General features: G+C 53.7%; 5 protein-coding genes across 5 annotated transcripts; 3 read left to right on the top strand and 2 right to left on the bottom strand.

The window, feature by feature from the left end:
- The first annotated feature begins 306 nt into the window (after positions 1–306).
- Positions 307–6122, top strand: C8Q71DRAFT_774473 (DNA mismatch repair protein Msh6). Its single transcript, XM_047924528.1, has 25 exons — positions 307–791; positions 847–1111; positions 1529–1986; positions 2043–2183; positions 2235–2289; positions 2340–2728; positions 2777–3030; positions 3082–3202; positions 3256–3328; positions 3380–3443; positions 3501–3648; positions 3700–3850; positions 3905–4025; positions 4078–4117; positions 4172–4246; positions 4309–4681; positions 4744–4756; positions 4820–4832; positions 4885–4911; positions 4961–5097; positions 5150–5199; positions 5251–5276; positions 5326–5346; positions 5399–5542; positions 5604–6122. The coding sequence occupies exons 1-25, from the start codon at positions 414–416 to the stop codon at positions 5928–5930; spliced, it is 3864 nt and encodes a 1287-aa protein (XP_047775943.1). The 5' UTR covers positions 307–413; the 3' UTR covers positions 5931–6122.
- Positions 6123–6665: 543 nt separating this feature from the next.
- C8Q71DRAFT_193012 (uncharacterized protein) lies at positions 6666–7900 on the top strand. The gene is made up of 4 exons (XM_047916887.1): positions 6666–6857; positions 6935–7016; positions 7070–7404; positions 7460–7900. Exons 2-4 carry the CDS (start codon positions 6954–6956, stop codon positions 7824–7826), a joined length of 765 nt encoding a protein of 254 aa, XP_047775944.1. The 5' UTR covers positions 6666–6857; positions 6935–6953; the 3' UTR covers positions 7827–7900.
- A 930-nt stretch (positions 7901–8830) lies between these two features.
- C8Q71DRAFT_774485 (uncharacterized protein) lies at positions 8831–9916 on the bottom strand. Its single transcript, XM_047924529.1, has 2 exons — positions 9431–9916; positions 8831–9297 (listed from the first exon to the last, which is right to left on the bottom strand). The coding sequence occupies exons 1-2, from the start codon at positions 9881–9883 to the stop codon at positions 8923–8925; spliced, it is 828 nt and encodes a 275-aa protein (XP_047775945.1). The 5' UTR covers positions 9884–9916; the 3' UTR covers positions 8831–8922.
- A 1183-nt stretch (positions 9917–11099) lies between these two features.
- On the top strand, positions 11100–12376 carry C8Q71DRAFT_860455 (uncharacterized protein; the record flags this gene model as incomplete). Its single annotated transcript, XM_047927802.1, has 3 exons — positions 11100–11145; positions 11210–11355; positions 11408–12376. The coding sequence occupies 3 exons, from the start codon at positions 11100–11102 to the stop codon at positions 12374–12376; spliced, it is 1161 nt and encodes a 386-aa protein (XP_047775946.1).
- Positions 12377–13105: 729 nt separating this feature from the next.
- Positions 13106–15447, bottom strand: C8Q71DRAFT_774504 (uncharacterized protein). The gene is made up of 7 exons (XM_047924530.1): positions 15157–15447; positions 15051–15098; positions 14206–14996; positions 14091–14150; positions 13815–14039; positions 13589–13759; positions 13106–13528 (listed from the first exon to the last, which is right to left on the bottom strand). Exons 1-7 carry the CDS (start codon positions 15296–15298, stop codon positions 13514–13516), a joined length of 1452 nt encoding a protein of 483 aa, XP_047775947.1. The 5' UTR covers positions 15299–15447; the 3' UTR covers positions 13106–13513.
- Between the last annotated feature and the right edge of the window lie 913 nt (positions 15448–16360).

The raw sequence follows: 16360 nt of genomic DNA on the forward strand, positions 1-16360 counted from the left end.
CACAATGCAATGCACTCACCGAACATACAACTCAGCGAAGTCGTGGTACCGGGGCGACGGTGATTGGTCCCGCGCATTTGTACAGTCACTTTCTGAAATCATGCGTCGCGGTATTCTACACAGAAATATGTTAAGCTGCGATGTCAGACGGTCAGTGAGGCCTATGAGGCCTGAGGCCTGAGGCCTGAGGTCCGAGGAGGGACAGGGAGGGACTTGGGAGGGACAATTATCTAATGGCCCGAGCTCGGCGGTCGGGGCTTATAAATCAGGCCACCTAAGGCAAACATAGACAAATAACGCGACCGCGTACTACTGACGCGCGCAACTCGTTGTAAGTACTAGTAGCGACGCACAGCTGTTAACGTTGACCTCGGTAGACTCTTGAACTGCTAGCTCGTCTCTCCTATCGCGCCATGACTTCCACAGAAACTGACCCAAAGGCACCTCAGAAAATGAAGCAGAAGAGCCTCATGTCGTTCTTCGGTAAACATCCAGCGCCGAAAACGAGCGCGTCGGCGGTGAAGGAGCCCAAGGCGCAGGCCAAAGCAGGGAAAGGAGGCCAGAAGCCTGCCTCACCAGACGCGTCGTCCTCAAGTACTGTGGTGAAAGAGGCGCGAACTCCATTGTCCAAGGCGACGTCGCAGTCATCGGCCGTCACGAGCGCGATGTACACCCATAGTTCGGACGGCGGCTTCAGTGTCCATGAGACGCCGCCGACAAGTGATCCAATCGACGTGGACATGCTGTCGGACGATGTAGATGCGAGTGGCAAGAAGTCAGTCAAGAGGCCGGTGAGTATACGCGCATATATACCGACCTGTACCGTCCCGACACAACCCGTTGTAGGCCACGATAAACCGCAAGCGCAAGGCCGTTGTAGAGGACTCCGATGACGACGAGGGAGCCATTGATGCAGTGGCATACATCAAGGGACAGTCCGCTCGGAAGCGCTCCCCAGAGCCCGCCTCTACCAAGAAACAGCGCGTTGCAGCGCCTATTCTCTCAGATGACGAGGATGACAGCGACGTCGTAGGAGACGGACCGCGAGTCAAGTCCTTCTCTCAGCGTCTCACGAAGTTTCAGAAGTCTCCTCCCAAGAAGTCCAACAAAGGTATGTCATCCTCCGGGGTCGTTTTTTTGTTGCTGGTCGATTGGAGCACGTCGAAGAGTTATAGGCGACCGCTGTTCGCCTTGTGTGCACGTCCCTTATGCTTGGACCCACGAGTTTGGTGCATGCAAATTTACGCGCAGGTGTTCAATGATTCAGATAGCCTATATGCTGCTGCTTCAAGAGACGAATGTGCGACAATGCCCGCCCACAAGGTAACACCCTGGCCACACAGTCATGGTGATGGCAAATGAGCCTCCATATGGATAGCTCTGATGCTCGAGAGCGATTAATACTCCGAGTGTTGTTAACGTGTGACACGCGGACATTCACAATTCGTGCACCGCAACGGCATGTATTCAGTGACATTGACCAGCTTCATGTCCTAGCCGCGCAAGTTACTGACCTTCCTGAGTACAGCGCGCCGCAAGTCATACGAAGATGATTATGACTTCGTTGTTCCCGATGATGAGGAAGAACCGGGTGATGATGTTGACGACCAAGACGATCATCGCTCGTCGTCTCGCCCATCCTCGCGTGCCTCTGGCTCGTCGCGACTCTCGGCCTATGCTCACTCATCCGCTGCCTCTGAAGCCGAGTCCGAATCCGCTGATCCTTCCGTTGGCAAGACCAAGACGTCCGCGCGCCCCGTACCGAAGAAGGATAACAGCTCGAAGGGCGGCAATAACTTCTTGACCGCCGCAGAACAGCGCGCGCAACAGCAGAAGGCGGAGAAGAAGAGCTCGGAAGATCCTTTCTTGTTCCTGCAGGACGCCAGGGACAAAGATGGCGTGCGTCCAGGCGAGCCGGGCTATGATCCGCGCACTCTGTACATTCCCGCTAAAGCGTGGAAAACATTCACGCCGTTCGAGAAGCAGGTATGCACAACCACATTGTTGTATAGCGACGCCACACATGCTGATGTCATCCTCAGTTCTGGGAGATCAAGCAGAACCACTTCGATACCATCCTGTTCTTCCAGAAGGGCAAGTTCCTCGAACTGTATGAAGAAGATGCGCGGATTGGGCACCGCGAGTTCGATCTGAAGCTTACGCAGCGAGTGAAAATGAGCATGGTCTGCAAAGTCTATACAATCATTGTCGCAGGTGTCCTGATGGCGCTTCAGGTTGGTGTTCCGGAGATGTCCTTTAACTTCTGGGCAGCCAAGTTTCTTGCCAAAGGTGAGCCATGTCGAGCTTGTCATGCTCGCACGTGTTGATTATTCTGTCAGGCTACAAGGTTGGGCGTGTAGATCAAGCTGAGACGGCGCTCGGCGCCGAGATGCGACTCGCTGCTGACAAGAAAGGTGGCAAGACGAAGAGCAAACCCGCTCCCGAGGACAAAGGGAAGGATAAGATTGTTCGTCGCGAACTCAATAAAGTGTACACGAATGGGACCCTTGTGGACGCAGAACTGCTCACAGATGAACAAGCCGGCCACTGTGTCTCGATACGCGAAGCGGAGAGCGAAGACGGGAAGGACCAACAAAGCTTCGGCGTCTGTGTGCTAGACAGTGCCACTAGCGAATTCAATTTGAGCGCATTCGAGGACGATGTGTGTAGGACGAAGCTGGAGACGCTTATGCGTCAACTTCGCCCGAAGGAAATCATCTTCACCAAAGTAAGCTTGACTCACTGCGTGACAAACTGTTTCTGATTCGTTGTGTAGGGAAACCTCTCCGTGTCAACCGCGCGTCTGCTGAAGGCGATACTTCCTGGCAATTGCCTGTGGACTAGTCTGCGAGAGAGCGAAGGTTTGACGTACAACCAAGCACTCAAGGAGCTGAAGAAGCTCTTCCCTGCTTCTGATGACGACGAAGAGATGGCTGATGCCGCACATGGCCTGAGCAGCGCAGTTCCTGAGGCTATCCGGGATATGGTCAGCCAGCAAGGTGCAATCGAGGCACTGGGGTCCATGATCTGGTAAGTGATGCTGCGCGCCACCAGATACTCTAAAGACTCAACTCGGGACAGGTATCTGAACACCCTCAACATTGACAAGGATATCTTGAGCATGAAGAACTTCAACGTCTATGATCCTATGAGACGCGGTCAAGGACTCGTCCTAGACGGACAGACGCTTGCGCACATCGAGGTATGTGCCTCATTCTCCTTTCCGATTGACGGTGCGTCTCACGTTGTCGCTAGGTCTTGATGAACAGTGAAGGCACGGAGGAGGGGTCTCTACTGAAGTTGCTTTCACGTTGTATCACGCCCTCGGGTAAGTCATATCGAGGCCGTTCATCACACTACTCTTAACCCTTCCGCGTAGGCAAGCGACTCTTCCGCATCTGGCTTTGCATGCCTCTCAGAGAAGTCTGCGATATTAACGCTAGGTCCGAAGATTTTGCTCTCCTTCACAAATACGCTTACTCATATTGTTCACTCTTCAGACTGGATGCAGTCCAGGATCTCCTCGACCATGCGACCTTCGAGGGCGAGTTCACAAAGGTTGCGAAAGGCCTCCCAGACCTTGAGCGCATCGTGTCACGCATACATGCTAAGAACTGCAAAGTCAAAGATTTCCTGAAGGTCCTGACTGTATGTAGCACGTCTACAAGCATGATCCTCGGTGATTGATTCTCCGTATAGGCCTTCAAGTCGCTCAGTACCGGTCTCTCAGAACTCGCGGACATCTCCGAGACGTTCCAATCGAGGACTATCCTGGGTCTGCTTAGGACTGCACCCAACCTGCTTCCACACATCAAGCACGTCAAGTCTATGTTCAAGGAACCTGAGGACAGTGAGCAATGGAAAGTTGTCATGATGTAGGACGCGGAGTCTGATGGCTTGTTAGAAGCCGATGAGTTAGTCCCCGAAGATGGAAAGGATGAGGTCTTCGACGAGATTATGGAGGAAATCCGAGAGCTGGAGGAGGAGCTTGATCATGAACTCAAGAAGCTTGAAAAGAAAGCCGGGTACGTAGCCTTGTGACGTTTTGTCTCGATGTTGGATTTGACTTTATGACAGCTTCAACCTGACTTATTGGCATAGCAATGTGGGCACTAAGGTGTGTCTGACGCGTGCTCCGGAACGGCAGCTCCTCAGACTCAACCGATATTAGGACATTTACCTTGTCCAGACGAAGGCGACGCAGAAAGACGTCCCGAGAGACTGGACCAAGAGCGGGTCAACGAAAGTGAGTTCCACGATCAAATCGCCTCCGAATACTGATTGACCATCGACCTTCGATCCTCTTAGGCTTTCGCGCGATACGTCGTACCGTCTTTGCAGACCACGATTCGGAAGCTCAAGGAAGCTAGGGAGAACCGAAATACCGCCGTCAAGGACTTTAAGAACAGACTCTTCGCCGAATTCGATGCCGATCGAAGCGTTTGGTTGCGCGCTGTTAGGGTACTCGCTGAACTCGACTGTCTGTTCAGCCTCGCGAAAGCATCCGCTGCGCTTGGCGAACCATCCTGCAGACCGGAGTTCGTTGAGGGCGACGCCGCCTGGGTCGACTTCGATGAGCTGAGGCACCCGGCTCTCTGCGCGAGCACGGGCTTGAAGGGTGACTTCATTCCGAATGATGTCAAGCTTGGAGGAGGCGTCGGAAGAATAGCCTTGCTCACGGGTACGTCTTACACGAATGAAATTTTCAATCTGCTGACGTTTCGTCACTCCTGCGTGTTGCAGGACCGAACATGGGGTGAGTAACGCAGTTGAGTCACATGCGGGGCGCAATGACTGATCGATCAACATCTCCTTGCAGAGGGAAGTCTACCGTGCGTTGAAGCCTTCTTGCGTTCAACACCATATTGCTGACCGGTACATCAGGCGATGAGAATGACTGCTACGGGCGTGGTGAGTATTCTCCATCATGCAGGGACGTTGTGCTGATCATCGGTCCTAGATCATGGCGCAGCTCGGCATGCTAGTACCGGCAAAGAAGGCTAAGCTTTGCCCGGTTGACTCAATCTTGACGCGGATGGGTGCCTACGACAACATGTTCTCCAATGCCAGTACCTTCAAGGTAGAACTGGATGAGTGGTGCGGCATGCGTTCAGAGTCGCTGGGAGTGTTGGCTGATCACTACCTACAGCTGCAAGATCCTCCGCGACGCGACGCCGAAGTCGCTGGTGATACTTGATGGCAAGTGTTGATGCGCTTATCGTGTGCACGTACTGACAATGCGTGGCACAGAGCTTGGTCGAGGCACATCGACATATGTAAGTGTAGAGATCTATAAGCGATTGAGCATCACTGACGTTCGTAAAGGATGGTATGGCCATTGCAGGGGTATGAGCTTCCAACATCCTCTCATCGTTCCGTTGCTCAGAGTGTTCATCAGGCCGTCTTGCACCAACTTGCTACTCATACCTTGGCACTCTCGTTCTTTGCCACTCATTACGGTTCTCTGACCGATGACTTCGCATACCACCCAAATATCCGGAACATGCATATGCAGACGTTGGTCGACGATGAGAAGCGCGAGGTATTCCTGTGACCATTTCCCTCACCGAACGGAATGCTGACGGTGTTCATGTACCTTCCAGCTCGTTTTCCTGTACAAACTTGTTGAGGGAGCCGCCTCGTCTTCCTTCGGTACGCACGTCGCAAGCCTCGCGGGTGTCCCTCAGGAAGTCGTCGAGCGCGCCGATGTCGTGTCGAAAGACTTCGCCCGCCAATTCAAAGAGAAGATCGAGGGGAAGCGCAGCAAGGCCTCCGGACGACTGCCGCTCGTCGCACAGGCTGACTTTGCCTACCTCTGTGCTTTGGCGACAGGGAAGAAAGAGCTTCCTGAAAACCCTGTACGCCAGAGGGAAGTTCTCAAAATCTTGAAGGGTGCTGTAAGGGGCTATTTGAAGGTTGCTGCTGCGTGATTGGACGTCGACGTGCGTGCCATCGTGCTCAAAAATATCTGCTATCGTATAGTGTATCATACAACTTTCGTGTTTTGTCATTGCTGCTTGTTCTGTACATGGATCGTATCATACTGTCGCTGGAGCTGCTACTATATCATACGAATTTGCATTTGAATCCTGGACATGAATGGATCTCAGGAGTGATTTCCCTCTGCTTGCAATTGCATCACGGGGCGACGTCGTGGCATCCATACGCTCAAGCGCCTGTCCTCATACTCAACCAACGTGGACGGTCTCCCTTCATCCGCCTCCCAGTCGGCGTATTGCTTTTGCACGTGGCTGCATGACCAAAGCATGAGCTGTACAGATCATTGATGAACGGCGAAGACACGACGCATACGACAGACCTCATGCACCTTGCATGCATTGTGCAGATACAGTTATTAGGCGCTCATTCGAGTGGCACGGTACCGTGACATATATACATCGCTTCCACCGCGTGTTTGCATGTCCTTTGTCTCTTTCGTTCACCAGGATTGAGGGTACGCACATCCCCTGCACAGTTATGTCGCTGCGCCCGACTCATCGAGATATGTAGCATCGTCCTCCGGGTGCGTTGATCCATGGGGCCGCTCTCTCTCCGCAAGTGGACCTTCGTTGTCTTGGTGGGCACAGCAAGCATACTCAAGATAATTGTTGTGACGTTACTGCGGATCCTGTGCAGGCTTGGACTGCTCGCACAATTCATCTTGAACAAGTTGTTTCCTCCCATCATGGCCGAGCCTACGAGAAACCCAGAACTCCTGGAGAGCGACGTAAGCACAACCTTCTCGCCGTTCACTTCTTGAATTGAAACCTTTCTTGTCTTCAGATTGAACTTCTCCGGCAGGACTACCATGCCCTTCGCCACCAGGGGTTAGCACACATCAGCGAGTTGGAGCACAGGTAAGCATCGTTCTTCGATCCCTTATCCGACTGCCCAACCGACATACTTGGGACCGCTCGCTGTACAAAACATTCAGGGATGCACAGCCAGCTCATATGCGCCGTTCGTCCAGACGTGCAAGTGCATGCAACTGCACGCCCACGCGCTCCGAGCGCAATGTGAGTGCCACCCAGTCTCTTGCACCTATCGAACTGACCTGGGTGTGCTTAAGGAGCCAAGCGCCGCCAGCCAGGGAAATGTAGAGCAAACATCGCCGTTCCGGGAGGTGGGATCGCACGGCCTGCGCATTCAAGTGGTCGAGAGTCCAAATACTACACGCCCTATGTCCGCACCCCAGCCGGAGCAGCACGACCCGTCTTCAGGCCGACAGGAGGGACAACCGCGACCATCTGCTGTCTTGCTTGGAAAGCGGCCGGAGACGCACCGGCAGACCATTGCCAATGCCAATGCCAGCGCCAGTACCGTTGGGTTGCCCATTGATCGACCGACGATCCCCACGTTGCGCCTCGTTGACAGATCTTCTCGACTGCTACTGCCAATCCCCTCGTGAGTGCGCGTTCATAATTAAGTGTCATGAATAAATACCGATGACGAGCGATAGACGTCGCGAGTACGCAATTCGCTCCCGCCCCGAGAAAGTCGGTTGGTACGCCTCCGAAGGCCCGCTGCTCTCGGCCGTACCCATGCCCCCAGAGGAAGCCAGCTTAGCCGACCTCTACACGAATATATACGAAGATCAGGGCTGGCACTACCTGCAGATCTGGCTGCGTGTGGATCCGCCCAACTGGGTGAAGGTCGAAGAGAACTACCCTCACCCGTACCTCGAAGATCATGTTCTCCGTATACTGGATAAAGGGGAGCCGCGGTGGGTAACGAAGAAGACGTACCGCAAATATGTCACGTGTTGGAGAAAGCAGGGTTATCGGATCTCGGAGGGTGGGCCGTCTGGACTGCCTGGCTCGCCGTGAGTGAGCTTCGTGCTGCTGGATTCGCTGAGAATGAGGTTTAGCATGCTACGTGGGAAAGAGTGGCGAATCATGGGGATCGTATGCGTGGAACGCACCAATGTATCATCACAATCACTGTGCCGGCTTCGAGCGATGTTGCAAATCCTATTTACGAAGGTGCCCGTCCACAACCCAGTAGCAGGGAAGACTTTCCAATTGACGGTCCGTTCTGCGGAGTACAGCCAGTGTACGTCTGCTGCGGCACTCGACAAAGAGCCAACGAGAGTCTAAGAACGACCCGGAAGGGACTCGCCGCCGGACGACCTCCACTCCCCTTATGAACGCCATCGGATCGTTCACCTTGCTGACTAGTCCGAGCTCCATGTAGACGCCATGGCGTCACCATCCATACGGGGCTGAGGGAAGTTGTGGACGAGAGGAAGACGGCTGCCGGAGTCTATGCAAGATCAGCGCAGAGTGAACGCGGAGGCATCTGCCAACAATAAGGAAGTCAGCATTGAACTCGTGGGGAAATGTAGCCATCGGAACGCGAAAAGGCCAAAGCTCTGCGTTGAACAATGACGACCGCTTGAGGGAACTGTAGATGCGCATGCTCACCAGTACTCATCGGTATCGAGCAACGGCACTGCAACGGCGTTCTCGACTCCAGTACCACCTTGCTCCATTCCTGTCATAATTTCGGCAGGTGTATCAACTACAATCGGTTATATGGCATGAGCTTCGTTCGAGATGCAATGGTTGACTGTGACTCACCTCAATACCGTGACCAACGATGCAGTAATCACCAAGCCTGACACAAAAGCTTTGATTGGTCGTCACATCTGTCTCAAGAGTCAAGATCGCTCTTGATGACAACGCCGCGACAGTGTTCCTTTCGGCGAGAGATCTAGTGACTCGTATCAGCCCCGAGTGCATGACGAGACTCTAAGTATGGCTTACATGAAGGCGTCAGATGTAACGAGAACTCACAACTAGACCTCCGGGACATAGTGGGGGCACGAACATTGGAGGACATGCTCGCATTGCATCGCATGGTATAGTGATTTGGGGCTTGCAGCGATACGGTACATAGAAGACACGTTTATAGACTGAGACGTCAAGCAGCATAAAGCTCGAACTCCCAAGGCAGCTTCTGTCTCGGGTCATTCTCCGTGAGCCAGATTCGCCTTAACCTACACGTCGCGTATACCTTGACGTACGAGACGTGCGAGTACGTCCCGCTGGGCACCGCAGCGCGCCGAGGACCATCAAATACGTGCGACACGTCCGAGTCCTGCTCATCCACGTCGTCTTCCGCGTTCCCGGACGTCTCTCGTACTCGTATAAGGGACGCGGAGGAAAAGTGTGGCAGGAGGGAAGGCAGGTTGAGCGTAATCGTTGACCATGAGGTCAGGGGGCGCGACACCGGCGACGGAAAACTCAGCGGAAGGTGAAGCAGCGGAGATTTGGTAAGTTGCAATCGCGGTTCCCTCTGCCAGATGATGCGTGAGCAATCGGCGAAGAGCGTCGAGACATACTGAGGACGATCTTACAACTCGCGGCAGTCATCGTGCTCCAAAGTAGCCATTACACAGACTTCATACCCAACAAAGAGAGGACAGTACCTGGAACGTGGAGCATCGCACGATACCCTCTCTCCCCGACTGGTCCACAATGCCCACCTCAAACGACCATTCCCTGTGCAGATTGCGCACTTGGAGGTGTATCCAGGGATGCTCGAGTCCAAGATCGCCCTCCCTCACGCGTCTGCCCCTTCCACGCTCTCGCTGGCCTAACGGCGGGCACCTGACATACGTCGTCCGCAGTACAGGCGACTGCATATGGAGGACCGTTTGGTTTAGCTCATAGTCCGGCCGGTCAGGATCCTGTCCGTCGTCGAGCGAGACAAGAGTCGCCGGCGGTGGTGGGTGCGGCAAGGATGTCGAGTCGTTCAGGAGACATATGCAAGAGTCTGCGGGCAGAGACTTGTCCGTGTGAGATGAGAAAAGAGTCAGAGGATCGCTCCCGGTCGACGAGAAAAGTGAGACGAGAGGCGGTTGCACCGCAGAGGAGAACATGAGTGTGTGGGCGTCTACTCGCGCACCATCGTCGGCCAGGTCGCCGCTACATCTTTCCACGACCACCATTACCTCCTATGTACTGCATCAATTCGAGACAGCTATGAAGCTGGATATGCTCATTGGGCAGTCATGCCTTTGCTACGCCCTGGCGGCTGAGATAGAATCGTGAGTATCGCGGCCGTGACACTCCGCAAGCAAGACCGGTCTGGTCGCGCGCGGTACAGTACATACATGCTTCCGACATATCTTGCGTATCCTAACCTCTCTATCCCAATCATAGTGATACTCGGGACACGGGTCGAGCAGCACATTAGTGACTCGTTCGTCCTGGTGAACAACAAGGGGCTCGGAAGGACTTCTAGTCTGCGAAGAGCAGAAGCGAAGCACTGCATGCAGGTGGTCATCGTGCAGTGAGTTTTCATGACACCCGCACTTGTATTATTCCACATGTCTCATCTGTGCGTGTCCGAGGCTCATACAAGACCCACCAGAGTCGTCGGAGTGAGGTTTGTCGTGTACCTGCGATGACCGAGGCAGTCGTTCGACGATCTCAAGGCAGATCTTCTGTTCGTTGCGACGTCTTGCGACATACTTGGCGATACTTGCCTCTGGGTCTTTGGAAACCTGAGCCTCTACTGAGCGAGGTTAAGGTCGATGTTCCAAATGAAGAAGGCTTGCCGCCGCTGCGCTGTCCCGGCTCATCCGTGACGGCGCGTCACTTCCTCGCAAGGCACTGGTGTCGTTGATGCTGATGGGTAATGTCCAAGTCGACCACATGCACGATACTAGCATGTGCAAACGAACGTCCACATTGTTGTCACGACGTGAGTGTAAGTCATGTATCGCAGCTCGAAGGACGTTCACCACGGTGATGTCCTGTTGTGGCTAAAGCAGCTAATGAAGGGCAAGAACACGGTCTTAATCCCAGCCAATTCTTGGAAGCTCGCGCGCTCGGATGCTCAATGTAGATGAAACAAGGTGAGCGCCTATAGTGCCCCAAGCGGTTACTATTGTTCAACCTAGTCTTGGCCGTTCTCACAATTGTCCCCGCAAACAACAACTGTCAACGGTCTCGGATCCCATGCCTTCAAATGTATTGTGGGCAAATGCGTCCTCTTGCTCTTTACCATCGACCTCGAATCGTTCCCAGTAGCTGTTCCCTTCCTGTCTACGTCTACTTATCCCTGGGCTCCGCATTAGGATTGGCTGTGCCATGTCGCAAACGGCTGAAAGCGATAGCTCATCGGACATAACGGATGGTAGGAGCCTATCGAATCGTTCACGTTCGACTGAACATGTCATGACGAAGTATTTGCCTTTCAGATGGGCAATACTTCGTGCCTACTAATGGCACGTACCTCGTTGTTCAGCTCGACCCTGTCAACATGTTCGACCCGTTAGACGACGCTGGCATCGCCGCCGCGGTTCAGGCCTTGCGCCCGAAGAAATATATCGCTTATGTGTACCATGTAGTTATCCGTTCTACTCAATAAATGACTGCCGACCTGACTGTGACCTTAGATCATGGAGTTACCAATACCCAAGAGGCCGGATCACAAGTGTCGCATTGCACTCGTCGGTCGAGGTCTCTGTCCACAGGACGACGACGCTCGCATCGACGCGAGTATGTGTGTACCGATCTCCCCGGCAACTGAACACCCTCTTTCAAGGAAACCCGTGCCAACTACACCTCCTTTCCCCTTCCCAGACTGCTACCAATACAGCATGGCTATCCCTACTATTCGCATCCCAACCAAGCACTTCTACGACCACACGAACGCTGTCTCTATACCCCTGTATGATCGGTTTCCGGTCAAGATCTACTACAGCGAAGACCATTGTAACAGAGCCGCGCAATTGAAGGCGAAGGTCGAGGTCATCGCCCCACCATTGCCCGACAAAGCCTCTGAAAATCAGCACAGCGCGCGCATAGCATCGAGCTCGAACACACTGGAGCTCGGCAGGACAGTCAATTCAGCCTTCGCAACGGTTGACACCCCAATAGACGTTGCACAACCTGGCGTAGATACGCGCCATGGTGAGCCGCAAGTGGCCTGCGGCGCTGAGGACACACGTCGCGGTGACAGTATCACTGACTCATCGCCGTCCAAGCCTTCAGCCCCGCGTACCATGGAAGACGACTCGCAAGACACGTCCCCAGCTCAAGTGCTGTGTCTTCCGGATGTAGCTGAAGTCGGCAGCGTAGACTCTGCTTCGGCTGAGGCACCGGCTGTCGCGGAGACTGCGCGACTTGCGGACGACGACGGGAGTTCGGGGTCTTATACTCCTTCCATGATTGAATCAATCGCTGACCGCCCGAGGTCTTCAAGCCCTGCACCATCTGACCTACTACAGCAGGTCTTCCTAGGTGACCCCGACGAAGACCGCGAGATCATACCGCTCGTCTCCGTCTCGCTGAACCTGTCGGAGGTCAGCGAAGGGAACGATCCGATGGAGTTCCTACGAGAAATGGAGGTCATCCAGCGGTGAGTGTCAAAGGACCGCCTGCTGTCATACCGCCTGTATGCCTGGCTGAACCATGAGTCCCGCAGGCTCGTCCTTGAGCACCGAAGTAAACAGGTTCACACTGAATGGGATTACTACAATTCCGCTCACGATGCCAGCATCGACGCGTCATGGGTCGACGTTGCTGCAGATGCCCCATCAATCCTCGAGCAACGTGGTACCACCTCACCAGAGCGGACAAGGCTGTCTAGTTCGTCTCAGTATTCAACCGTTACTCCGTTTACTAACATACCGCGCAGAACTTTGTGATGCTGTGGCATTCAAATTGCGAACTCGCGCGAGGCACATGCGACGCCGTAGTGTCACTTTTCTCAAGGTCGTCAAAGCGGTAATGACATGTTCTTTCACGGATCGTATCAAATATACCCTTGATTCGGATTAGAATTCGATACACCTATATCCGAGTCGCTGGATTCATGTAGTTGTGGTGACGAGGCAGCTCATCGCGATGCATCGATGCCACTATATCAACGTTTACTTCATTGTGCTCATGAGAGTTCGCCAGAGCCTCTACCACAATCCGTACGGCAGCTTAAGAGACCGTACGTTCACTGGTAGACTAAGAGTGGTTGTAGTACATGGTATACCGGTCATAGCCGATAAGCAGAGTCGGACGTCTGGTTAGTCCGGTAGCTTCGACGTACATAATGGGCCTCAAGTTGCAAAAGCACGTAAAGACTGCTCGGGGGGTGACTGGTGGATTGGACGTATCAGATCCTTCTCTTCGGTGTCCATTCCCACTGGCAAGGAGAAGGATTCATAATACTGTATAACTAGATGACCGCAAAGCATCTGGTCCGAGCGGGAGAGGGGAAAGTACACGATATTCGTAGATGGGTATAAAGGCATAGAACGTACAATTGACCAGACGCGGATAGCTTACGGAGTGGTAAGAAGCGAGCGAGGTGCGATGGACGGGAAGCTGGATCCTGAGGCCTGAGTTCTCGGGCGATAGCAAAGGATATGGAAGTGAATGAATAATATGGATCGGGAAAATTCTGTCAAGTCCATGTGCCTGCATCATGATTGGTCGGGAATGGGCTATACGCAGCAGGACAGCATGCGATTGAATACTGCGTGGCTGCGCTGCTCGCGACTGCATCATGACTCGCGGCTCTGGTATGAATACGTCACAGTGAGAAAGCCGTAGGACAAGTTGCCAGACAAGTCACTCACCGATCTGCGCAAAGGAATCCGTCTGATGCTAGTGAACCTCCTGATACCGTCGGCAACCAGTTGACTAGTACTAGGTTTGCGTACAACCTCGCGCTGCGGCTTGTTGAATGACACACTCGGAGGCGTATAGCGCACGCTTGGGTGGCTGCTACCAATCTGTGTCGTGGGATGCTGTGATAGGAGGTCTTGTCAACCACCGTCGCTTGGCCATGAGATGACCACACACCTCGGGAAGTTGCACAGGTACAGTCTCATGAATCGAAGCCAAGGATGGAGCCTCACTGATCTTCATAGAGCGGCCATCAACACCGCGAAGAGATAGCACCTTCGACTTCCTCCCAGAGTGTTTTGGGTGAACGCTGTCGTAAGAAGCCGTGCTATAGGTGCTGTGAGTCGTGCGAGAGCTGCGCATGGACGTGTCACTTGTGTTTGAAGACACAGTGGAGCCACACTGAACAGAGACTTCAGATGGGACATCGCAGCGAGACACGAAATACTGTACCCGCCAATTCGTCCTTCCTGCAGAATTGTGTGATCCACGACAAGACAACCTGCTCGGGTTCTGTACATATAATCAAGATGATTGCTCTTTGTCGTTCAAGGGAATCATGACACACCGACAGGCAAGCGTCGACCATCTTGTCAATCAAGCTCGGGTCCTTGAAGCATTTTCTCTGCCACCTGTTCATCTTCTTGGTAGATTGTGCGTCAAGGTATCCCATTACCTCCGGTCCGAAACGATGATTCGATCCGATCATCCGGTTGTCCTGCACATTTCGCCATCGATTGAACCACCGTTGACGAAGGACGTGTGCGGGGACGTCATATTTGAAAGCGATGATCCATTGCATCCGCTTTCCTTTCCACTCCGGCGTGGTATGGACATGCTCCGCTCCTCCCTGGTTTGGGTAGACGGCAAGGGAAAAATGGCGGTGAATGTCGGGCATTGTCTCGAGAGGCTTGCTGCCATACGTCGCCATCAGATAGATGGCCACGTTAGTCCTGCCCTCTGCCACTGTATCGTCGATGATACAGGGTCGATACTTCCCTCGCAGGTTACTGCACATGGAAGACAACGTGGACCGCTCGATGCTTTGCCCGGTGAGACCGCTCCGAAGAGAACCATCGAGCCTCAAATGCGTACGTGAGCGCCCCAGATAGTCGAGAGTTTGCGCTAGTATGAGAGATATCGGTGTATTGACGGACTGTTCGCCGCCATAGATGTCGCCCGCAATTGCAGGCTCAGAGGCGTCATACACCACCTCGCACTGGTCGGTGTGATGTGGTGACTGCTCCCGTGAGAGACAGAGCAAACAAGAACTCATCTGAGGAGGATTCGAGTAGTCTGAGGAGGATTTGAGTAGTCCGAAGAGGATTCGAGTAGGAAGGCCGGGGCGGTTTGCTCTACCTGACAAGGCGCGAATGCTTTACATACCATTCGCAGGAGTGAGAATAACGTTACCAGACAGCTTCGACCCTTTACGTCGCCAGGGAATAACGGGACACTGAGCTGCGATCTTGTTCAGCAGACCGTTCTTGTCAATTGTTTGCGACCTCATATTGTCTACCATTATCAGCACCCGTGGTAACCTTGGAAGGCGTTCCCAGAGCTTGAAGACAAACGTTCTGATTTTTGAGCGACTCTGCCAGTGTCAACGCTATTGTCGCGAGTACTTTTGGGAACGTGATGGCCCGAGTTGATGTGAACATCGTTGTTCACCACATAAGCGACGTCGAGATTCCAGACCGCAGATCAACCTTCGGGCGGCACCATAGTAACTGTGTTGGGCAACCGAAGTACAGAAAAACTCAGCAGCACCGCGGGTCGAGCGCGGAGATGGCGAAAACGGTTCAAGACGCGAACCGTGACGATGTCACGCGTCTTGCCGTTTTCGCCTGTCACGAGTCGCGGGATTCGAAGGGACAAGTCACGTTCGAATCCTGTCAACTCGTGCCTAGGCGCAACGGCAATGATCTATTAAGAAACTCGTTGCGTAGTATGATATCTATGAACTATCTTACGATCGGACTGTGCTATTAGCTGTTGCCAGCGTGCGCATTCCGAGATCGCGTACACAGTGTTATGTGGTTGGGCTAGACCAGACCGTAGGTCTGCACCCGGCGCCGGGGATACCGGTGACCGGGGGTCTGGGGTTGTGCCGGGGGTGGATGCGCGAGGACAAACCACCTGCTACACCGCCAACTATCGCCCGTCGGCCCGAGACCTGAAGTGATCGGGTGCCGCAGGTCTGTCTCCTTGTACGGCCATAGCATTGCCGTCAGCTTGTCCTTGCCTGACGGCGTCACATCTGGGCAAGCTGACGAGTAAGCTTACCATAGGCTGGGAGACGTGTGCCATTTAGCTCACACATCGGCGGGAGGGGACACAAGACGCAGTCTGAGGAAGTGGTTATATCGAATATCATGAGAACAATACCACGTCGGCTGGTTGCCACGAAGGCGGAGACGTGACGGCAGCCTCAGGGTAAGGCTGTACAGTGGCCCCGGTAGAGTCTGAACAATATGTCATGTAATGTACAGGTTCGCGTCGAAGGATGTAGAAGTACAATCCCTAGTCAAACTGACACTCGGTACTAGGCAATATCATATTTCTGCATGCATCGTACATTACAGAGTCACAGACACTGAGTCAACGAGCCTGTTCCAACGTTCGAGAGCTACGAGAGCTGGGACGCAGCGGCACCACTGGCACCAATTGCGGCGGCTGAAGACGTCGAGGCTTCAGACTGGGCAGCTTGTGCTTTCGCGTTC

Source organism: Rhodofomes roseus (genome assembly GCF_022264815.1).
Source record: "Rhodofomes roseus strain CIRM-BRFM 1785 chromosome Unknown C8Q71scaffold_19, whole genome shotgun sequence".
NCBI classification, from domain to species: Eukaryota; Fungi; Basidiomycota; class Agaricomycetes; order Polyporales; family Fomitopsidaceae; genus Rhodofomes; species Rhodofomes roseus.

Coding starts and splice junctions, on each gene's coding strand:
- C8Q71DRAFT_774473 (XM_047924528.1), top strand. CDS start 414: ATGACTTCCACAGAAACTGACCCAAAGGCACCTCAGAAAATGAAGCAG. Junction 2,184..2,234: donor AGCGAGTGAAAATGAGCATG/GTCTGCAAAGTC, acceptor ATGGCGCTTCAG/GTTGGTGTTCCGGAGATGTC. Junction 2,290..2,339: donor AGCCAAGTTTCTTGCCAAAG/GTGAGCCATGTC, acceptor TTATTCTGTCAG/GCTACAAGGTTGGGCGTGTA.
- C8Q71DRAFT_193012 (XM_047916887.1), top strand. CDS start 6,954: ATGCGCCGTTCGTCCAGACGTGCAAGTGCATGCAACTGCACGCCCACG. Junction 7,017..7,069: donor CCACGCGCTCCGAGCGCAAT/GTGAGTGCCACC, acceptor GGTGTGCTTAAG/GAGCCAAGCGCCGCCAGCCA. Junction 7,405..7,459: donor CTGCTACTGCCAATCCCCTC/GTGAGTGCGCGT, acceptor GACGAGCGATAG/ACGTCGCGAGTACGCAATTC.
- C8Q71DRAFT_774485 (XM_047924529.1), bottom strand. CDS start 9,883: ATGTTCTCCTCTGCGGTGCAACCGCCTCTCGTCTCACTTTTCTCGTCG. Junction 9,298..9,430: donor TGCGATGCTCCACGTTCCAG/GTACTGTCCTCT, acceptor ATCATCTGGCAG/AGGGAACCGCGATTGCAACT.
- C8Q71DRAFT_774504 (XM_047924530.1), bottom strand. CDS start 15,298: ATGTTCACATCAACTCGGGCCATCACGTTCCCAAAAGTACTCGCGACA. Junction 15,099..15,156: donor TACCACGGGTGCTGATAATG/GTAGACAATATG, acceptor ACAAGATCGCAG/CTCAGTGTCCCGTTATTCCC. Junction 14,151..14,205: donor TGGTCGACGCTTGCCTGTCG/GTGTGTCATGAT, acceptor TTATATGTACAG/AACCCGAGCAGGTTGTCTTG.